This window comes from Macrotis lagotis, chromosome 3 (assembly GCF_037893015.1).
Source record: "Macrotis lagotis isolate mMagLag1 chromosome 3, bilby.v1.9.chrom.fasta, whole genome shotgun sequence".
NCBI lineage: Eukaryota > Metazoa > Chordata > Mammalia > Peramelemorphia > Peramelidae > Macrotis > Macrotis lagotis.
The window spans coordinates 255,966,881-255,986,371 of record NC_133660.1 but is presented as its reverse complement, the minus strand read 5'-3'; the positions used below and the strand labels follow the sequence as shown (position 1 = coordinate 255,986,371).

The following is a 19,491-nucleotide window of genomic DNA, read 5'->3' as shown; positions in this document are numbered from 1 at the left end:
GTAGGACCACTTTCCAGTAGGGAATCCTGAGTTATAAATAGGCAACATTAGGTCTCACCCTTGACTGAAAAGAAGTTGAAAACTTAACAATCTTGTTGATAAGTATCCCTTAGAATAAATGTTAAATGCTTCAAATGTACAGTGGAGTGTATTGGTTGCAAAGAAGTATGAAACAAAGGGGTGGCTAGGTGGCATAGTGGATAAAGCACCAGCCCTGGAGTCAGGAGTACCTGGGTTCAAATCCGGTCTCAGACACTTAATAATTACCTAGCTGTGTGGCCTTGGGTAAGCCACTTAACCTCATTTGCCTTGCAAAAACCTAAAAAAAAAAGTATGAAACATGGAATCTGAGCTCAATGTTTAAAAATTGATCCTATGAAGGGGCTTGCAGGTCATTTGGGGATGAGAACACACAAAAAATAGATCAAGACAATGTATTATAAGTACCAATTAAGTGTTATAGGCAGTATTCAAAAGATGGACCAATAATAACTCCTCTAGATAGACATGTTTATATGTAGATATATAAATATGTATAGATAAATGTACACACACATACAGAGAGAGGGAGAGAGAGACAGAGAGAGGGAGAGAGAGAGAGAGAGCATGTTTCATCCCAATAGTAACAAAATCTTGCAAAATTTTATAGATTGAGTTGGACCTTAAAACACCTTTTAGAGATGGCAAGGTGCTATATTCATGGGGAAAAGTCATCAGTATCTCTACTAGCAATTAGCTGGTAAGAAGACAATTATTAAGCCTTTCCATTGTGCCAGGCCCTACTAAGTGGTAAAGATACAAAGACTACTCCAAGAAACTTCTATTTTTAACAGGGAAGACCATGTTTCTATGTAAAGATTTGTACAAGATCTGTACAAAGTAAATCATTCCCTGGGAAAGGCATGAACAACAAGTCATTCTTATGAGTTATCACTGAGAAGATAGGTTAGGTCCATCCACATCCTAGAGAGCTTTGAATGTCAGACTGGAATTGGGATTTGATTCCAAAGATTTTTGAGAAACTACTTTTGGAGCAGGAGAATTGGCTTGCTGACAGTGGTATTCTAGAACAGTCTGGTGGGCATGTGTAGGATAGTTTAGAGTAAAAAAGCATAATGGTGGGGTGGTGTTCTAATCTGAGCTATAGCTAATGCAGGAGCTATAGCAGTGGAAGAAAAAGGGAGGGACAGAAAAAGGGTTAAGAAATGTTCCAAAGAATCAAGGAATAGAATGCCATAATTTGATATAGTGCTTTATACTTTTATACACGCTTCCATATTTGCCATCTCATTTGAACCTCTTGAATAACCACCTTAGTAGTATATTCTAGCATAGTGAACTACATATCACCTATAAACATGAGCCTTATACTTTCCCAGAGCCTTTCATGTCAAGTATATAAGGTACGATTTTTTAATGTAACATGTTGAAAATGATTTTTAAATCTTTTAAAATCTAAATTAAGTGAATTTTAAACTTTAAAAAATTATTATCAGGTTGGTGGCGTCCAAGACTGCATAGAACTATGCTTCGAAGTATTCTGGGAAAAACCTTTCGACTCTTTGGCTATACTCTTCAGTATGGCTGTATAGCTCATTGTGCCTTTGAATACGTTGGTGGTGTTGTCATGGTAAGTTTTGAAAATTCAATAACAGTCACACTGATAAACATTTAAGTTTTGTTAAAAGATCTGTTTTTATAGGTTCTCCCTAGTTGGTCAAAATATTCAGTTTGAAATACAAAATATCTTTCAATTCTAGGATCAGAAAAAGTTTATGACTATAATTTTAATTGACATTTAAAAAAATAAAATTTCCGTATTTAGCTCCATCATCCATTAAGCTTTGTATTTTATTTCTGACAGGTATAAGTTATGTCTGTTGCAAGAGGGCATGATTACATTGGCTAGAATTGTTATAAAGTTAGGGTCATGTTCCCAATACTGATGGTTTGCCTCAAAAACCAGGTGGATTGATCAAACTTAAATTTTCTAACATTTCTAACAAAGAAATGAACAGGTGAGTATTTTACTCCCACTATAGCACCACACATTACCACCATTAATGAGCAGCTTCTTTCAGATTTGTTAATACATCCATCTTTATTCATTTTGTGAAACCTTTAATCCACTTCTAGGTAGAAGCCATTTTTCAAATGGTTTAGTACCTGGCTCAGCATATTTCTCCTTATCCCAATTGCTCCCCTGTTCCCAAAAGAAAGATCTAATGTATTGATGTTCCCTTGAACATTCTGGTGTACTTCTAGTTCATCAATTTCCCAATATCTATGATGGGAACTTTTACTTTATCTCAGCCACACATGAAGATGATCTTATCTTTGTTCTTACCAACACTATTAACTACTCTGCTTCCATGACACTGAATTTTAAAATTCTCTTTGATCACAATCTCCAGTCTTTCCATCTTTTTCTCTGCTTTGCTCCTCAACCTATATCTTATCCCCACTATGACCTCCAATCATTCTACCCCTTTTTGTTCTCTTGGTACATTAACTTTACTCTGTTCCTCTTTTCATCATCTTGATTCTAAGAGTGACCATTTCAACACCATACTACCCATTAACACTATTCTCCCCTTTATCATCTTTGCCCTTTCTCCTTTTACCAAACATAATTTGTTAAATAGCAGTCCTTGGGTATCACCTCTGAATATTCACCTTCTCCCCATTCATATACTGAAAAAAGTCACAAAACCATGTTGATTAGGTTCACCACAGATTTCTATTAGTAAATCTCAGCTTCCAGGGGTCAAATTTCTTCTCTTTTCTGATTGACTGAAGTTGTTCCAAACTTCCTCTCGCTGAAAGCCTATTCTCCTTCTTATCCTTATTTCCTACTTTATTGAGAAAAGAAACCACCCATCCTGATCTTCTTTTTCTCCCATGTTTTATATCTCAAATGACCTTTTCATCATTTCCTAGTCTCTCCTTCTGCGTTTCACTTTTTGATGCACAGAAGCCAGCTCCTCTTCCTGGTCTTTTATACCATTTCCTCACCTGTAATTTTCAGTAATTTTTATTTTAATAATGCCTTTCTTCCTACCTACAATCTGTCTAAGAATCTTTTTATCCTTTAAAAACATTCACCTAATCCTGCTGTACCTCATCATTTACTTACTTTTCAGTTCCTGGTAATCTAGCATTTTCCTCTATCACTCAGCTGAACTGACCTTTCCAAAATTAAGGAATTTTTAATTGTTCTGCATTCTTTTCTTAGCCCTATCTTACATGACCTCTCTATAGCTTGAGATTGTTGTCCCTTCTTTCTCCCAAATACCTTCTCCTCCCTAGACTTCTCTGACACTGATCTCTGAGTTATTCTCCTACTTTATCTGTACTTAAACTTCCTTGCAGAATCATCCTTCTGTTTTTGCCTGTTGAATTTTTCCATCTCCAGAGGTTCTGTTTTTGGCTCTTTTCTCTCTACACTCTTTCTCCATGATCCTGTCAGTTTTTACAAATCTAAATATATTCTCTAAAGACTAAATATACATACATACACACACACACACACACACACACACACACACACACACACACACAATAGCCCTCAAATTGGCATTCTTGTTCCAGGCTTTCTTTTATACAATCCATCTTACTCATAGTGGACAAGTTGATATTTTTAAAACATAGATCTAACCATATGATTCTCTTATAAAGAATCCCCAGTATCTGCATATTTGTTTTATGATTAAAAAAAAAATCCTTAGTCTGGTTTTTAAACCCTTTCATAGGGGCAGCTAGGTGGTATAGCAGAGTGCTGTCCCTAGAGTCAGAAGGACCTGAATTCAAATATGGCCTCAGACACTTAATACTTAGCTGTGTGACCTTGGACAAGTCACTTAACCCCATTGCCTTGCAAAAACCAAAGCCAAAAAAAAGTTAAACCCCTTCATAATCTGCTCTATCTTTCAATTTTATTTCATATTATTCTCCATTCCAGTCAAACCAGCTTTTAACTGGACATTATTTTCCATATCTGGAACAAACTCTATCATCTTCTATCATCTTCCACCTCTTTAAATCCCTTCCTTCAAAACTTAGTTCATGTGCTACCTCCTTCACAGGGCCTTTTATGATTCCCTTGGTTGTTAGTGTTCTTTACTTCTTGAAATTACTTTTTATAATTTATGGGTTCTTCATGTTTACTTATCTATGGATAGTCCAGACACCAGACTAATTCTGCTTTCTGAGGAACTTAGTTCAGAGAAGCTCATCCTCTGTTTAATGGGCCTCATTGTGAAGTTTCTGGTCATAGTAACCCAGGATAGAAAGAAAAATATGAGAAGGGCCCATGACCTTCCATTCTTGCTGTTATAACGGCTATGTATGTAGTGGAAAGGGGGCCAGAGTATTAAAGATCACAAAGGCTTCACCTTTGTCATTGGTGTTCCATTCTTTGTCCAGTGGCCAATAGATGTTGTACCTAATGGGAGGATGGTTTGCAGAAGAAAAATAAGAATTTTTATGGTATGCTCCAAAAATGGCAAGAAACAATTTTATGGGGATATTTTGTTATCTCAAATTGGTAATGTTCATGATAAGCATTTGCAAAAACACCTCCATGAAATTCATTGTAGCTTATGTACTAACATTCATTTTAAAGGAGCAAGAGGTAAAGAAACTTTAGGAATTCAATATCTCCACATTTTATCAACAAATGCTTTGATAACTGATGATTGTTACACAATATTCTACTCCCTCTTGGCTATTAGATGCTTCACCATCAAATTCTCTGAATATGTAGCTGCTCACTACATTGATCTGAAGAAAAAAGCCTTTTGGCATTTTTTTTATATTTTTGTGGACATTGCATAAATTATTTTCCTAATTCTGCTTATTTAGGTCTACATCAATTTCAGGTGTCTCTGAATTCTTCATATTTGCAATTTCTTATGATATAACAATTGAAGAGAAGAACTGAGAGGCTCTGGGCAGTACCAAATAGCATCCTACAGCAAAGTGAAATTAATTAAATATTAAAAAATGGACAAAACTTCATTTTTGATGAAGGGTTGATTCTCTGTTTCAGAATATATCACTTGTAAAATCTTTAGAGATCAGTGATGGAAAATTGGAAATAATATTACTTCTTAAATATTACTTATTATTAATATTACTTCTTAAAACAAAAAAATAGAGTATAAAACCAATGTAAAGAATTTGTGGCAGGAGAAAAAAATAAAACTTTCCACAATGGCATTTAAGCACAAATATAGAAGGAGGACAATAAACCCCCAAAACTAAAAGAGATACACACATTTTTTAAACAATTTTTTCACTATCAGGGACTGTGGAACAAGAGGAAATAAGAGGCAGTTATTTTTCACAGCGGGAAGAGTACTGGATGACCCGGGGCAGTGCATTTAATCTGTTTGCTTCGGCTTCTTCCACAATAAAACGAATCATACCAGTGCCTCTCTCCACAGTGGCTGCGAAGAGGAAAGAAGATGATGTTTACAGAGCAGTTGGCAGAGGACCAGGCATTCAGTAGGCACTAGATAAATGCTTATTCCTCTCCTGGTCTGCCAGCACATTTCTAGAGCTTCTACCTGTAGACTTAGAAATAGCACCAAAAGAAAACCTTAGGACTAGTTAGACCAAGGGTTTGAAGAGGCAGGGAGAGTGAGGGACCTGTTTGCAAGTTATCTGAAGAAGGAGAAATTACAGAATGAATGGAAAAAAAAACCCCTCAGACATTCTTAATCCTTCCCATTCCCAAAAGTGACCAAAAGTTATATCAACTATTTGCCTGTAGTTCTGCTTTCATATCTATACAGGATTTTTATGAGAATTGCCCATGCATGTACTGGAAACATCCTCAATGAGGCTCTCTGAAACTTTTGCCAACCCTTCATATTTTGTTATTTATTCTGCTTAGCTTATTTGGGGTTTTTTTGTTTGTTTTTAGATTTTTTTCAAGGCAGTGGGGTTAAGTGGCTTGCCCAAGGCCACACAGCTAGGTAATTATTAAGTGTCTGAGACCAGATTTGAACCCAGGTACTCCTGACTCCAAGGCCGGTGCTGTATCCATCACACCACCTAGCTGCCCCGTTTAGGTTATTTGTAGATATTTGCTTATTGTCTGCCATTCATTTGTGAGCTCTTATAGGGCATGGATTGTCTGCCTCTTGTCTCCAGTGATTGATTAGCAGGTGCTTGGTGCCTAAGAGGCACTTAATAAATGATAATTGATTTAACTAATTATGAGTAAGAAACAAATGGACTTTTTTTTTAAGTGATATTCACACCATACCTGTGTGGTCACAGAGTGATTGAACAATGTTTATTTGTGATTCTGGAAAAGATAGAGCATAACTTTTTGATATTATGTCTTAACCCCAAAGGGTTTGTCCTTTTAATGGAAGAGATCGAGCACAGAAGTCCGGGTCAAAGAGCATTACTTTTCAAAGCTTGTTGCATTGAGTCCAGGATATTGCAAGCCTCTAGGAAGAGATACATACCCAAGTACTATTATCTCTAAAACTCTTAGTACTCCATCTGGGACACAGATGCTTCCCTTCCCCATTCAGTCAATAGTTCTCCAGCTTCTAAGGAAAAATCAAAGCACATCACTTATGTCTTTTTGTTTCCATTGCCCTGCAATGGGTCTTGTCCATTAGTATCACATACCTAAAATTCCTTCCAATTCCAAATCTATGATCCTGATCCTGTGGTTTTAGATACTCCAAAAGTTTAATAAGTTGAACCTAGAATGAATAGAACAGTAAGATAAAGCTAAAAAACAAAAAGCTAAAAACCAAAGCTTCTCTTTTTTTAATACTAATGTGATCCCTCTGTCATTGCATAACTGGAAATCATAGAATACCACAGTCTTTAAGAACTAAGTGAATCATACCGAGGCAATTTACAAACCCATGGCCAAGGGGAGCAGGTTGAAGCACAAGGATCCATGAAAAGAGAAGTAGACAGTGTTTTTAAATAAATACATGATCACTAAAGACAATGGGATCATCCTAAGCAAGAATGAGAACATCTCTTACATACTACTGGTATTCCTATGATATCAGAAGAAAGGATAGTGAGTGACCCTCTGCAATGAACCTTGGCTAAATTTGAATATAGGTCACACAGAAGGACAGGCATGGGTGAATTTAATTTTTTGAGTACTTAAGAACATATACATTAGTGAGATTACAGATTGTTTTGCATGTGTTTATTGCTTTTGATCTAGTAGATTATAAAATTCTTATCTGTTCCCTTTTCCATTCAGCCAATACCCCAATTCAGGGCCTTATTTCCTATTGTCTGGTTTATTGCAAGGCCTCCTTTTTGATGTCCTTCCCTTTGGAGTCCATCTTCCACGGAGCTTCTGGAGTGGACATTCCTAAAGCACAGATCTGGCCTTGTCCTACTCCTTCTCAGAAAACACCAGGAATTCCCTGTTGCTTCTAGTTTAAAAATGTAGACTTCTATATGTAAAAAACATTCAAAATCTGGATCCTGCCAGCCTTTCTAGAAATGGTATATATTAATTTCATTCACCGCAGTCCAGCTAACCTGGTCTGTTTCACAGACTCTTTCCTAATCCCCCTGTGCTTTTACACAGTCCATCTCCCAGTCATTTTTTTACTTTTACCCCCGAAAATTCCTCAGTTCCATCAGAACCCAAATTATATGCCACTTCCTAGGTCAAGAACAGGAAACCTCTGGCCCAAGAGCTGTTGTCTAGCATTGTCAAGACAACTGCAGATGAGAACTCAAAATTCAGTCAATCTAGTGACTTTTTAGGGATGAAGTAATTAAATGTTTGACCAAATATAGTCTGCAAATGATGTTATAACTAGCCAAATGGCCCTGGGCAGAAAAAAGATTCCCCACCTCTGTCCTAGATGAAGCCATTCTTTTAGTTTCTCTTCTGTAAATTATTTTGTATTCATTTGCCTGTAGAGCTTGTTTCCTCCAATAGAAAGGAATCTGCTTGAGATTAGGCGCTGTCATTTTTTTGTCTCTGTATCCCCAGTGGCCAACACAATGGATGTTTGCTGAATTGAATTATGAGTATGCATCCATGTGTTATCAGAAGAATGATTTTATTTTAAAATCATGAAAAATGAGATTTTGGGGTAGGGCTTCTTTAAAACTTCATAATTTTTGTCACATAAATGTTTTCTAATTATAAAATTATCTTTTCATAGTGCTCTGGACCATCAATGGAGCCTACAATCCAGAATTCTGACATTGTCTTTGCAGAAAATCTAAGCCGACATTTTTATACTATCCAAAGGTAAATTTCATTCATAGAATTTTGAAATGAGAAATTTCCAAAGATTATTAATTTAAAAAAGGAGAATCAGCATGCTCATTTAGACTTCCTTCATCCAAAGCATGGACCTCTTTTATCCCATCCCCAGAAAATGACTATCTGGCTTCTGTTTCAAGAATGTTTCCCTTGAAAAAATATGAATGTCTTATGCTGTGGTCCACAACAATTGTAGGTTTCCCCATATAATTCTCAAGATCTTTTTATTTTTATGTTAGTGGTTTCCTTGAACTTTTATTTTTTTAGCACAGGAATTTCAGAGAGAGAATATGAATTTCTGATGACAGCAGAGAATTCAATTGTGTGATAGGGAGTCAGTATTATATATGTGTGTGTTCTCATATATATACATATATACACACACACACACACACACACACACACTGCATATATATGTGTGTTTTATATAGGTCAGTATTTTATATATTGTCTGTGTGTATGTATAGATAAATCACATCTGTGTATACACTTACTGTTCTTTGTGTGTTCCCTCTTTTTCACCTGGGTAACTCTTACCCTGACCCTTCTATCTCCACCTCACATGCTATCTCTCACTCATGATCTCCCATACTGAAGAGGGAAATGATAAATTTTTATAATGCTTTAAGATTTTCAAAGTGCTTGCCGTACTCACTTGGTTCTCATGAATTTATGAAATAAATACTGCAATTATTATTATTATCTTCATTTTTAAAAAGCCAAAATCAAGACAGAAATTCAACAACATTCTTTTGATGATCCTTAGCTGAATACTAAGATATAATTCAGGCCCCAAACTTCTGATTTCAAGGCCTTATTTCACCCTTTACCCCATGCTACTTGTCAGCAATAATAATTTTGTTGTTTTAAATATGGTATAATGCTGCCTGTCCTAAAACTTAAGTATTTAAAGTATTCTCTCCTTTTATTATGTTCAAATTTTTTTTCTCATATTTCTCTCCCCTACAAATTTGTACACTTCTTGTAGGCAGGGAATATGCCAGAGAATCTTTTAACTGGAAGGTACATAGAAGACACTAAGTAAAAAAAAAAATTTAATTGACTTTAAATACAATATTATTTCATTCTCTGATGAATGGAATTAAATGTTGGCCTGTCTTGTAAAAATACCTGGTCATTCATCAATACTAAGGACACTGTCTTTGACTTCTTTGAAGGTATGACTGATCCCTGTAATTATTCTGTCAATTCAAAGAAATAATAGTTTACTAGATAATAGCATGATTAATTTTACATAGTTAATTTTGAGAGGTTTATAGTTTATAGCAGGTTCTTTTTTTGTGGTTTAGTTTTGAAGATTAGTATGCAGGTAGCAGCTCCCATAAGTGGGGGGAAATAGATCCTAGAACTCACAGAAGTCAGAGGTTCTAGTTATATCTGCTATCACATCAATCGTTGACTTCTGACTTTTAAATATGCGACTACATTAGTACATCTGGGGTAGTAGAAAGAACATTGGATTAGAAGTGAGAAGACTTGGTTTCTAGTCTTAACTCTGCCATTTATTGGACATGTGTTCCTGGAGTGTCATTTTTCCTCTGAATCTCAGTGTCTTGATTGGTAAAAAGGGAAAAATAGTATTTGCTTATCTCCCAAAATGGGGTTTATAATGATCAAATGAAAACTGGTTGGTATAGTGGTTAAAGCATTGAACCTGAAATCAGGAAGAGCTGCCTTTGAATTTGGACTCAGATACTTACTAGTTTTATGACCCTGGGCAAGTCATTTAATCACAGGCTCCTTCAGTTTCTTTAATTCTAAAATATGGATAATAACAATATTTACCTCCCATTTGTGAAAATCAAATGAAGTAATATTTGCTAAGAGCTTTGCAAACCTTCATTCCATAAATGCTAGTGATTATTATAATAAACTTTAAAGTACTAAATAAATGTATTACATGAATATATGTCTCATAAATAATATTTGATAAGCATCTTAAAATTTTTCTTAATTTTTCCTTTTAGGGGTGATATTATAATTGCCAAAAGCCCAAGTGACCCTAAATCGAATATTTGTAAAAGAGTAATTGGTTTGGAAGGAGATAAAGTTTTCACCCACAGCCCATCAGATTACCTTAAGAGTCACAGTTATGTAAGTAATGTGTTCTACATTGTGTTTCATCATTTATTTATTCCTGATCTTATTGAGAAGGCTTCTGGCTTATCCTCCATTTCAAATAATGCTTGCTGATGGTTTTATATAGATATTACATATTATTCTAAGAAAAGCTCCATTCTTATGTTCTTTGGAATTTTGTGTGTGTGTGTGTGTGTGTGTGTGTGTGTGTGTGTGTGTGTGTGTGTGCTTAAATAGGAATGGGTATTTTTTTTTTTGCCAAAAGCTTTTTCTGTACCTTTTGAGGAAATTATATGATTTTTGTTGGTTTTTTAATTGATATGGTCAATTATGCTGATAGTTCTAACATTGAACCAGTCCTGTGTTTTTTAATATAAATCTTACCTGGTCATAGAGTATGATCCTTGTGATATATTGTTATAATATCTTTCTTAATATTATATTTAAAACAATATTTATTAGGGAAATTGGTCTCTTGTTTTTTTTTCCCCTCTGTGTTGGTTCATCCTAGTTTAGCTATCAGCTCCACATTTGTGTCATAAAGGGAATTTTTTTTCAAATAGTTTGTATAACTCTGATCAGTTTCACTTGTGAACCCAAATTGTATTTCTTTAAAGTTTTAACTCAGGGCAGCTAGGTGGCACTGGCCCTGGAGTCAGGAGTACCTGGGTTCAAATCCAGCCTCAGACACTTAATAATGACCTAGCTGTGTGGCCTTGGCCAAGCCACTTAACCCCATTGTCTTGCAAAAACCTAAAAAAAAAAATAAAGTTTTAACTTGGCCATCCTATGCCTGGTATGTTTGTTATCAGTTTCATGCAGTCCATTCATTTATCTTATAAGTAGGATAATCACTCACTTTCTGTCTCCTACTTATTTACAATATTGGAAGCTAAGGGTAATGGCAGATACCACAATGCAAACGAAGGAAGGGGAAAATGTCTTGTACGTAATATAGTAGGTACTCTAGAAATGTCGTATCAGTGATGTGACCCCCTCATTAGCACCTTCCTCCAGCTGTCTAGGTTCTAGCCGTAGCACTTTAGAAGACTGACTAGAGCATAAGGGGCATTCACACGAGCACACTCTAGCATGAAGCAGCTTACAGCAGCAATAATATACAGAATTCCTTTGGCATTTTAAATGTCTTCAGTGAGCCAGTCAGCATGTACTTCTGAAGACCTTCTGGATCTGGCCTGGTACATGGTTCACTTATGCCTGAGTGCCGAGGATCCAGTGAGTGAGCTACATTGAACAGAGACCACCTGTCTGTGGATAGAGAGTGGGCACCAGCAAAGGCCTCCTCCTCTAGCAGATTTTGGAGCTGAGGCTAAAGGGAAGCCTGAGGTTCACCCCAGTGGAGATGGAGAGGAAGGGGAGTACTGCAGGCCTAGTGACAGCCTCTACTGGGGCCTGGGACCAGGGGCTGGAGCCTCTTGTTTCAGAAGCCAAGTAGGCCAACATGGGAAATGACGGATTAAAGAGTTCACATCTCCCGTAACTGACTTTGGTCTTGTAAGCACCTTCTGAGGTCAGGATTTGTATGACTAGATTACCTTCATCCTTATATTTAATTTTGATCTGTATGAATGTCTCTTTAATACTCAACTGTCATTCTGGGCAAGCCCACCTAACTTAACTTCTCAGGGCCCCAGAGAAACTAAACCATCAGCTATAGAAGAGTTGTTTGTATGCATGGGATTGAGATCCTAGACCTGACAAAGTCATTTTAAGAGCCTGTTACTGTATATTCTAAATTCTTGTAAATGAGAGACTGCTCTGCTAAGACAGCAGAAGACCTCTTAAAGAGGGGGAATATCCTTACTTCAAGTCATTTTTATCTTCTAAAAAAATTTTGGATTTCTCTAAATGTGATATTTAGCATTATGTGCCTCTGCCACCATTTCATGGACCACTTTCCATTCCCAAAGCTCATTTTAGTTGAGTTAGGTGCCATCTATGAACTTTAACACTAGAAAATCAATACAGGCAATCTAAAACTACTTTTATTCATGTTTACTTTAGGGTTTTTTTTTTTCTCTCGAGCTGTTATTAGAGGAGCATTAGCAGGACTACGGGGCTCAGTTAAAAGCATGCATTGCTACTAACCAGACAAGACTTACTAAGGAAAGATTGATTTAAATTATTTTGAATGACAGAAGGGAACTGATTAGGCAGATGGGAAATACTCAATCATAAGATGTTTAAAGAGTAAAAATTAGTGCTTACATTGAGTTCATTATATACTTCCTGAGTATTTAATTTCTTAATGGAAAATTATTGATCTCTAATATTTGAACAATCATCAATTAATGTTTTATAGGTTACTCTCTTAAAAACAACTGCTAAACCATTCTTTGGAGTGTCATGTTTTTTAATCTTGTCTAAAGTAGTTCATTGTTTGCCAGTCCCTTCATGGGCTCTGGCATATTTATGAATCTAAATGAGATAGCCTATATTTTAATTGTCTAATTGTTCTAGCAATTTCTCAAAGTTTGCTTTTTTAAATGGAGGAATGTTCTAATTAAAGGAGGAAGTATGGTATTTGATGATCAGATATTAATATTGCTTCTGAAAGAAAAGTCTATGATCTCCAAGTCTTTTCTTCATGTTTTCCAATCTGGCCTAGTGAAGCTATAGAAGTTCATAGTGTACCTCTTGTAATTCAGCAAATGGGTTTTATTAATCAAGTCAGTTTATACAAATGGTTCATCCAAGTTTGGAACTCTCTGAAGAAATGTCCAAAATGCTTCATGGTCCACCTCCTTGGAGTAAGCATCGTTTAGCTATCTCAAACTAACACTGGTGCCCTCTTTCATTAAAATGATCTCTCTTCTTTTCTAGTCCAAATTCTTTGTAAGCCATTGTTGCTTATAAGATTGAGATATTATTCAGCTGTTGATTGTGCTGGAAATCTGCTTGATGTTCATGAAATATCACAAAACTACAATGAGTTTGAGCATTAAATATGGTTGGATACAATGTCCTTTCTTGTTGGTAGCCAGTTCAGAAAATGAAATAGCAACACACTGTTGTCTGGAACCGCAAATAGACAGTTTAGCATATGAAAGAGATAGCTTTGTTCACTGGCTGGCAAAAAATAACATAAACAGATCCCTTCTAAGGAGCAAAAGAACCATTTTACTCATTCCAGTGGCTCAGGAAAGCAGCAGGTTTTTTTGTTTGGGAAGTTGAGTGGAGAAGTTTCTGCCACATAGAAACCATGATTTATATTTTACATTAAGGTTTTGGAAACAAGGTATTCCCCAGAAGGTTGTTATTGCCATGCTTTCCATAGGTTTCTATGGGCTAAGAGCAGTTCTTTCAGTTGGTTGGCTAGTGAACTGTGAGCTGAATTTGAGATTATTTAAGAACAAACTTACTAGTCTGAGTACTTTATCTCACTTGCCTTCCTATTCTAGAAAAACTCTCCAGCCTTCACCTAGAAGTCAGTATTTTGTGGTGAAGTTGCTTAATTTGAAATATCAAACTTAACAAAAAAAAAAGAAATTACTTAATAGAGATTGGTATTTCTCTGATTTGTATACATTTTTTTTTGCAAGGCAAATGGGATTAAGTGGCTTGCCCAAGGCCACACAGCTTTAGTAAGTGTCTGAGACTGGATTTGAACCCAGGTACTCAATGCTTTATCCACTGCGCCACCTAGCCGCCCCTGATTTGTAAAAATTTAATCTGTGGGCAAGTTAAAACACCTTTGATTTAGTTATTAGGTAGGGATGTCCACAAGCTAACATAGGATATGAAATATAAAACACTTGACAGGATCCCTGGGGTGCTGAGACTAGTCTGTCCAGGCTGTTCTGGCCCACAGCCAGCACAGCACCCAAGGGCTGCCACCGGGAGCCAAAAGTTGCAGATAGGTTGTCATAGACCTGGACTGACCCTCCTTAGCTGTGACTGCTCCAGACTAGCATGGGGAGAAAGTTCAAGCTTGGGCCATTAGGAAAACTAGAGTCTTGAATTTGGATTTTTACTTGTGCCGCTGCCTCCCCACCTAGGGGCAACATAAACGATATTGGGGTGACAGAGGCTACTCAGGAACAGGGGGTGGGCTTCTTATGGGCTCTGCTGAGTCGTGGTGTTCCCACAATCTCCTTGGTCTCCAGCAATTCTGAACCCCTATGGATTCTTGGACCTGGTGGTGCCTCTGCTGGACCATAGGGCCTGGGGTTCTCCAGGTGGCACAGGGGTACCCATGGAACAGACTAGCACCTACCTTAGAGTCCCCTCCTCCAGCCCCACATGTCCCCTGTTCTCTCAGCCTTCTCTCTTTGCTCCCCTCCCCTTCCTTCTCACTTTTCAAACTAGAATATCCTTTCTGGCTGATATTTCCCTAAATTGGTTGTTTCCCATTAAAAACATAAGCTTCTTGAAGGCAGGGGATTGTCCTTGCTTTAATATTCATATTCCCTGGGCTTAGCACATAGGAAGCACTTCAGAAAGGCTTTGTCATTCATTCATTCAGAAGCTAGAAATATGAGCAGCAGGCTGACAATAGTTGTATTATCCTTAGCAGACTTTCCTTTTTTTTCTTTTAATTTTCAAGAGAGGCGAGACAGAGGAGATGGGGGTGCTGTGGGAGGGAGGAAGGGAAGAGAGAGAAGGAAGAGAAAGAATGTATTTTTATTCAAAGAGCAAAGCACAGAATTGGGATTCTGTTTGAAACTAAATTTCCATTTCATACTACTTAATTTTTTAAGGATATAATAAATTCTATATATTATTTTCAAAACTGTTCTATTTGTGCTTCCTTCCAAAATGTCCTGTTCTCTTCTGTGCAATTAAAAAAAATTACAATGGTTTTCTTTTCTTTTCTCTTTTACATCATTACTACCAACTACTGTCTTGCCTCCTTTTTCTCCATCTTCCCATTAAAAACAGGAAGAAGGAAAAAAAGACCTTTTAACACATAAGCTTAATTGGGCAAAATAAATACATTCAGTGGCCATGTCCATAAAAGAGCATCTTTGCACCTTGTATCCTGTACTTCTCTTTTAAGAGATGAATAATGTAGATTGTCATCCTTTTTCATTACATTGATGAGAATTCTCAAATCTTTTGATGTTACTTTACTTTGCTGCCTGTATAAATTGATCTCATTCTGTGCATTTCACTCCACATTAGTTCATAATACCTAAGATTCTCTGTAAAATCTTTTATTATTACAACAAAATAATATTTCATTATTTTCCTTACCATAATTTGTTCAGTAATTCCTCAGCTGATGGGCACTCCCCTTAAATTCTAGTTCTTTTCCCTTTGTATCATCCCTTCAGGATCAGGGAGTTTGTTCTGTTTGTGATTATTCTCTCACCTCCTCCTTTCCTTCATAGCCACCATCATTGTATTATTATCTTAATTCTCAGCCTGTCCCCACTTGTTTTCCTGTTGATGTTATCTCTGCTCCACTTCTGTTATTTAATCCTCCTTTGTCCATTTCAGATAGGGCCATTCTTCCCAACCCTTTTCCCTTTTCTTTTTCCTCTTCAAAAGCTGAAAACAGAACCCTACTCTAGGAACTCTGTTTTTCTTTTTAACTCAATACCCTTTGAAGACCTTTAGGATCTAAAAGAACATTTTTTTCCTCCCTATTAAATTGGTTATATTTATATTGCCATAAAGCTCTTCCCAGTTGCTCAAACAAATTTACTTTTGGAATCTTGTACCTATATTTTAAAATTCCTACTCAGCACTGAACTTTTCTTTGGGAATGCTTGAAAATACTCTATTTCATTAAAAATTAATATTGCTCCTTTAGGATTATACTCAGTTTTTAAAGTAAGTTTTTTCTTGTGTTTGTGAACCTATATCTTTGCCTTTTATAATATTGTATTCCAGCATTTTCTCTCATTTATAATAGAAGTTTTTAGGTCTTGTTCCTTGGTGCTTAAATTGTTTCCTTCTTGCCACTTGGAGTGTTTTTTCCTTTGTCATAGAAGTCTAGGTTTTGACTATTACATTTTGGAACTTTCCCTTTGGACATTTCATCCAAGAGATGATAGAGGATTCTTTCTATCATTATTTTGCTCCCTGGTTCCAACATACCTGGGAAGTTCTCATTTGTGATTTCTTGAAAGAAAAGATCAGAATTGTTTTTGGAGTTTTTTTCCTCCCTTTAGATTTAGTTGTTGGATCCTAAGCTAGATTGCATCTGTAATCAGAGCTTCGTATTATAAAATCAATTTCTTTATTAAATATAAACTGTAAAAAAAGATTGTAAATCCCTAAATAGTAAATTTCTTTTTGTTTGTGTGTGTATTCATTTTCATAAGAATGATATCTACATATTATGGGAATCTATATCTTAGCTCTGAAGATATCTTAGATCTTAAGGAAAATAATTATGGAGAGAGTCTATTAAATTAAGAGGGAAAAATTCTAACATTATTATAACTGGCAATGGAAGTTTATCTTTATGGATAGCAGAAAGCATCTTTACAATTGTTTGATTAAAAACAGTCCAGATTGTCAGTTTTTTAAATAAGAAAATCCTTTTATTTGTTAAAAAAAAATGAGTTTGTATCATAATTATTAGTTGTCTTTGTAGGAATCATTTAGAATTAACTGTGTATGTGTGGAATCAGACTGACTGGTTAAAACATGGTTAAGTCAGCATTAAATTAAAGATAAGAACATTCAATGCTCTAATCTGGTCAAAAAAATTGATATCTTCAGTGGAAGTGGATGAGGGATGGGGGAGATAAAATGAAAAACCCAATTCTGATTCAAAAGTTTTCCCAATGCTTTTAGAAAAAAAAAGTCTCTAAACCACTACACTAGCAAATACTTGGTCCTCTTGTCAACATTAATACATTTCAAATGCAACCTTATTTGCAAAACATTTTAGAAGATTATAACATATCTCATAAAACAAAAAACAGTGAAGGAAAAAAGAAAGTCTGTATGAGACCCAACTAAGTAACCTAATCCCAAGAGGATTTATAGGTAATACTGGAAATAAATGAGAAAAATGGAACAAAGTGTGAGAATTTCTTGAGCATTTTTAAAAAATTTTTCCAGTCACATACAAAAGATAGTTTTCATCATTCATCTTTTTGTAAGATTTTGAGCTCCACATTTTTCTACCACTCTCCTTTCCCTCCCCCCATCCCATGGCAGTGAGCAATCTGATATAGGTTTTACATGTACAATGGTGTTTAACATTAGCTTTTTATTTTCATCATCATGATAGAATCTTAGCATCTTAATTCCTGATTTTCTATGAAGAAGTGACACTCAGGTGGAAGAAGGGAAGGGCATTTCAACTATACTAGGTATACCCAGCTTTGAAAACCACTGATGAATCTATTTTTAAGATATCTGGATGAAGGGAAGAATGAAGATTCCAATCAATTAAAATAATCATGGATAATATTAATACAAATGAAAAAGTTATATGCAACAAACACCAATCCAGATTCTTTCTTTTTTGTTCATATGTTAAGTCTTTAAAAAATTGATTTATGCAAGAGTAGCTTTGATGAACATATGGAAAGGGGACAGGTAGGCTTTTACAGATGATTTTCTACAACAAATCATGGCTTTCTCTGTTTAATGTTTGTTGATTTTACAAAAATTTTCAGTTCTGGAAAGCAAAACATAGTCTCAGATTTTACCCCTAAATCATCTCCTGGTTGTGTTAATAGCCTACAAAATCCTTTAATAACAATCAATAACAAATTACAGTGTAATAATAGAATTTGTTTTTTTCAACTCTTTTCCTATTATCAGTATGAAGTAAGTTTTAAAACAGGGATATGTGCTCTCACCAAAGGTGCTTGCCACAGCCTTGGGAAAACTTTATCATGGGGCAAAGTCTCATCCACCTTGGGCCTTCAGCTCATCACTGCCTTTAGCCCCTCCAATCAGACAGTGGACCACCAAGACCAGACCTGCCCTTAGGAGGAAGTACAGACCTTTCCTCATTTCTCATGTGGCTGCTCCACTCTGATACATCTCTGAGAGAGACTTGAATTCAAATCCAGCCTCAGTCGTGGCTGCACGACTCCAAGCGAGTCACTTTACCTCTGTCAGCCTTAATGTCTTCAACTGTAAAATGAAGAGAAAAACAGCACCCCCCCCATCCCAGGATTGTTGTGAGGATCAACTGAAATAATATTTGTAAAGCTCTCAGTTCGGTAGCACTTTAGAGATGCTTAGTCCTTTTCTTAGGTTTCTCTCTATCTCTATGTCTCTCTCACACACACAGATATTACACACACATGCACAGACACTCCACACCTGTACACACACATACATACACACACAAATACTATACACACGTGTGTGTGCACATATACACACCATACACACAAGTTTCCTAATACTCAGAGGGCTGTGTAGGGGCCAGAGAATTACTATTCCTTCCCCTTAGATTTTAGAACACCCTGCATGCATGTACTCACACACAGGCCACATATAGCATGATAGCATGTGTGTGATTATCTCACCGTGTCTGTGTGTGTGTGTGTGTGTGTGTGTCCTTCCCTATGGAGGATTTATGAAAAAACATGAATAAAAACTGGCACAAGATGCTAAGACCCAGCTAAGTTGTGTTTGGCCCCGTTGGAGGGAGTACCTTGTAACCAAGATCAGCCCTTCACTGAAGATTTAAATATTAAAAGAGCTTCCTAATCTGAGTTTAAAAAAGACCAAAAAACAATACTATAGCACTGCTATTGGTGGCGTAAATGTTGGAATGAAAATGTTAACTAAAGGTCTACCTGTACTTTTTGGTTGCATATAACCAAGAAGCAAACTAGATTGTGCAAATAATTTTAAAAATTATTTCAGAAGCTTTAAAAATGATTGTGAATTTTAAAAATGATCATGCTTTCACATTGTGCTGTTCTATACCATTCTTAAAATGGAGAGTTAGAAATAGGAAAATGCCTTGTAGTTAATCAAGTACTTGATTAAGGAAGTGATTTGGTCATTTACTTACAAACTATAAACTGGCCCATATTGTTCGGCTTGATTGGGAAAAGAGTATCTTCATACAGTTTGCACTAGTATTCTCCTAATATGTATTTAGTATTACAGTGGAAATTGTGGATAGCCTAATGCTCTTCTATTTGTTTTAATGCCAT

General features: G+C 36.0%; 1 protein-coding gene across 5 annotated transcripts in view; it reads left to right on the top strand.

Moving 5' to 3' along the window:
- IMMP1L (inner mitochondrial membrane peptidase subunit 1) overlaps positions 1 to 19,491 on the top strand; it is a 114,348-nt gene that overhangs the window by 82,795 nt on the left and 12,062 nt on the right. For 4 of the 5 annotated variants that reach the window (XM_074230424.1, XM_074230425.1, XM_074230426.1 and 1 more), the window contains 3 exons: positions 1,497 to 1,630; positions 8,178 to 8,266; positions 10,270 to 10,396. In XM_074230424.1, the coding sequence (XP_074086525.1) occupies positions 1,526 to 1,630; positions 8,178 to 8,266; positions 10,270 to 10,396 (321 nt within the window). In that variant the 5' untranslated portion in view covers positions 1,497 to 1,525. The remainder of the gene's footprint in view (positions 1 to 1,496; positions 1,631 to 8,177; positions 8,267 to 10,269; positions 10,397 to 19,491) is intronic. The other variant, XM_074230427.1, reaches the window with a different exon arrangement.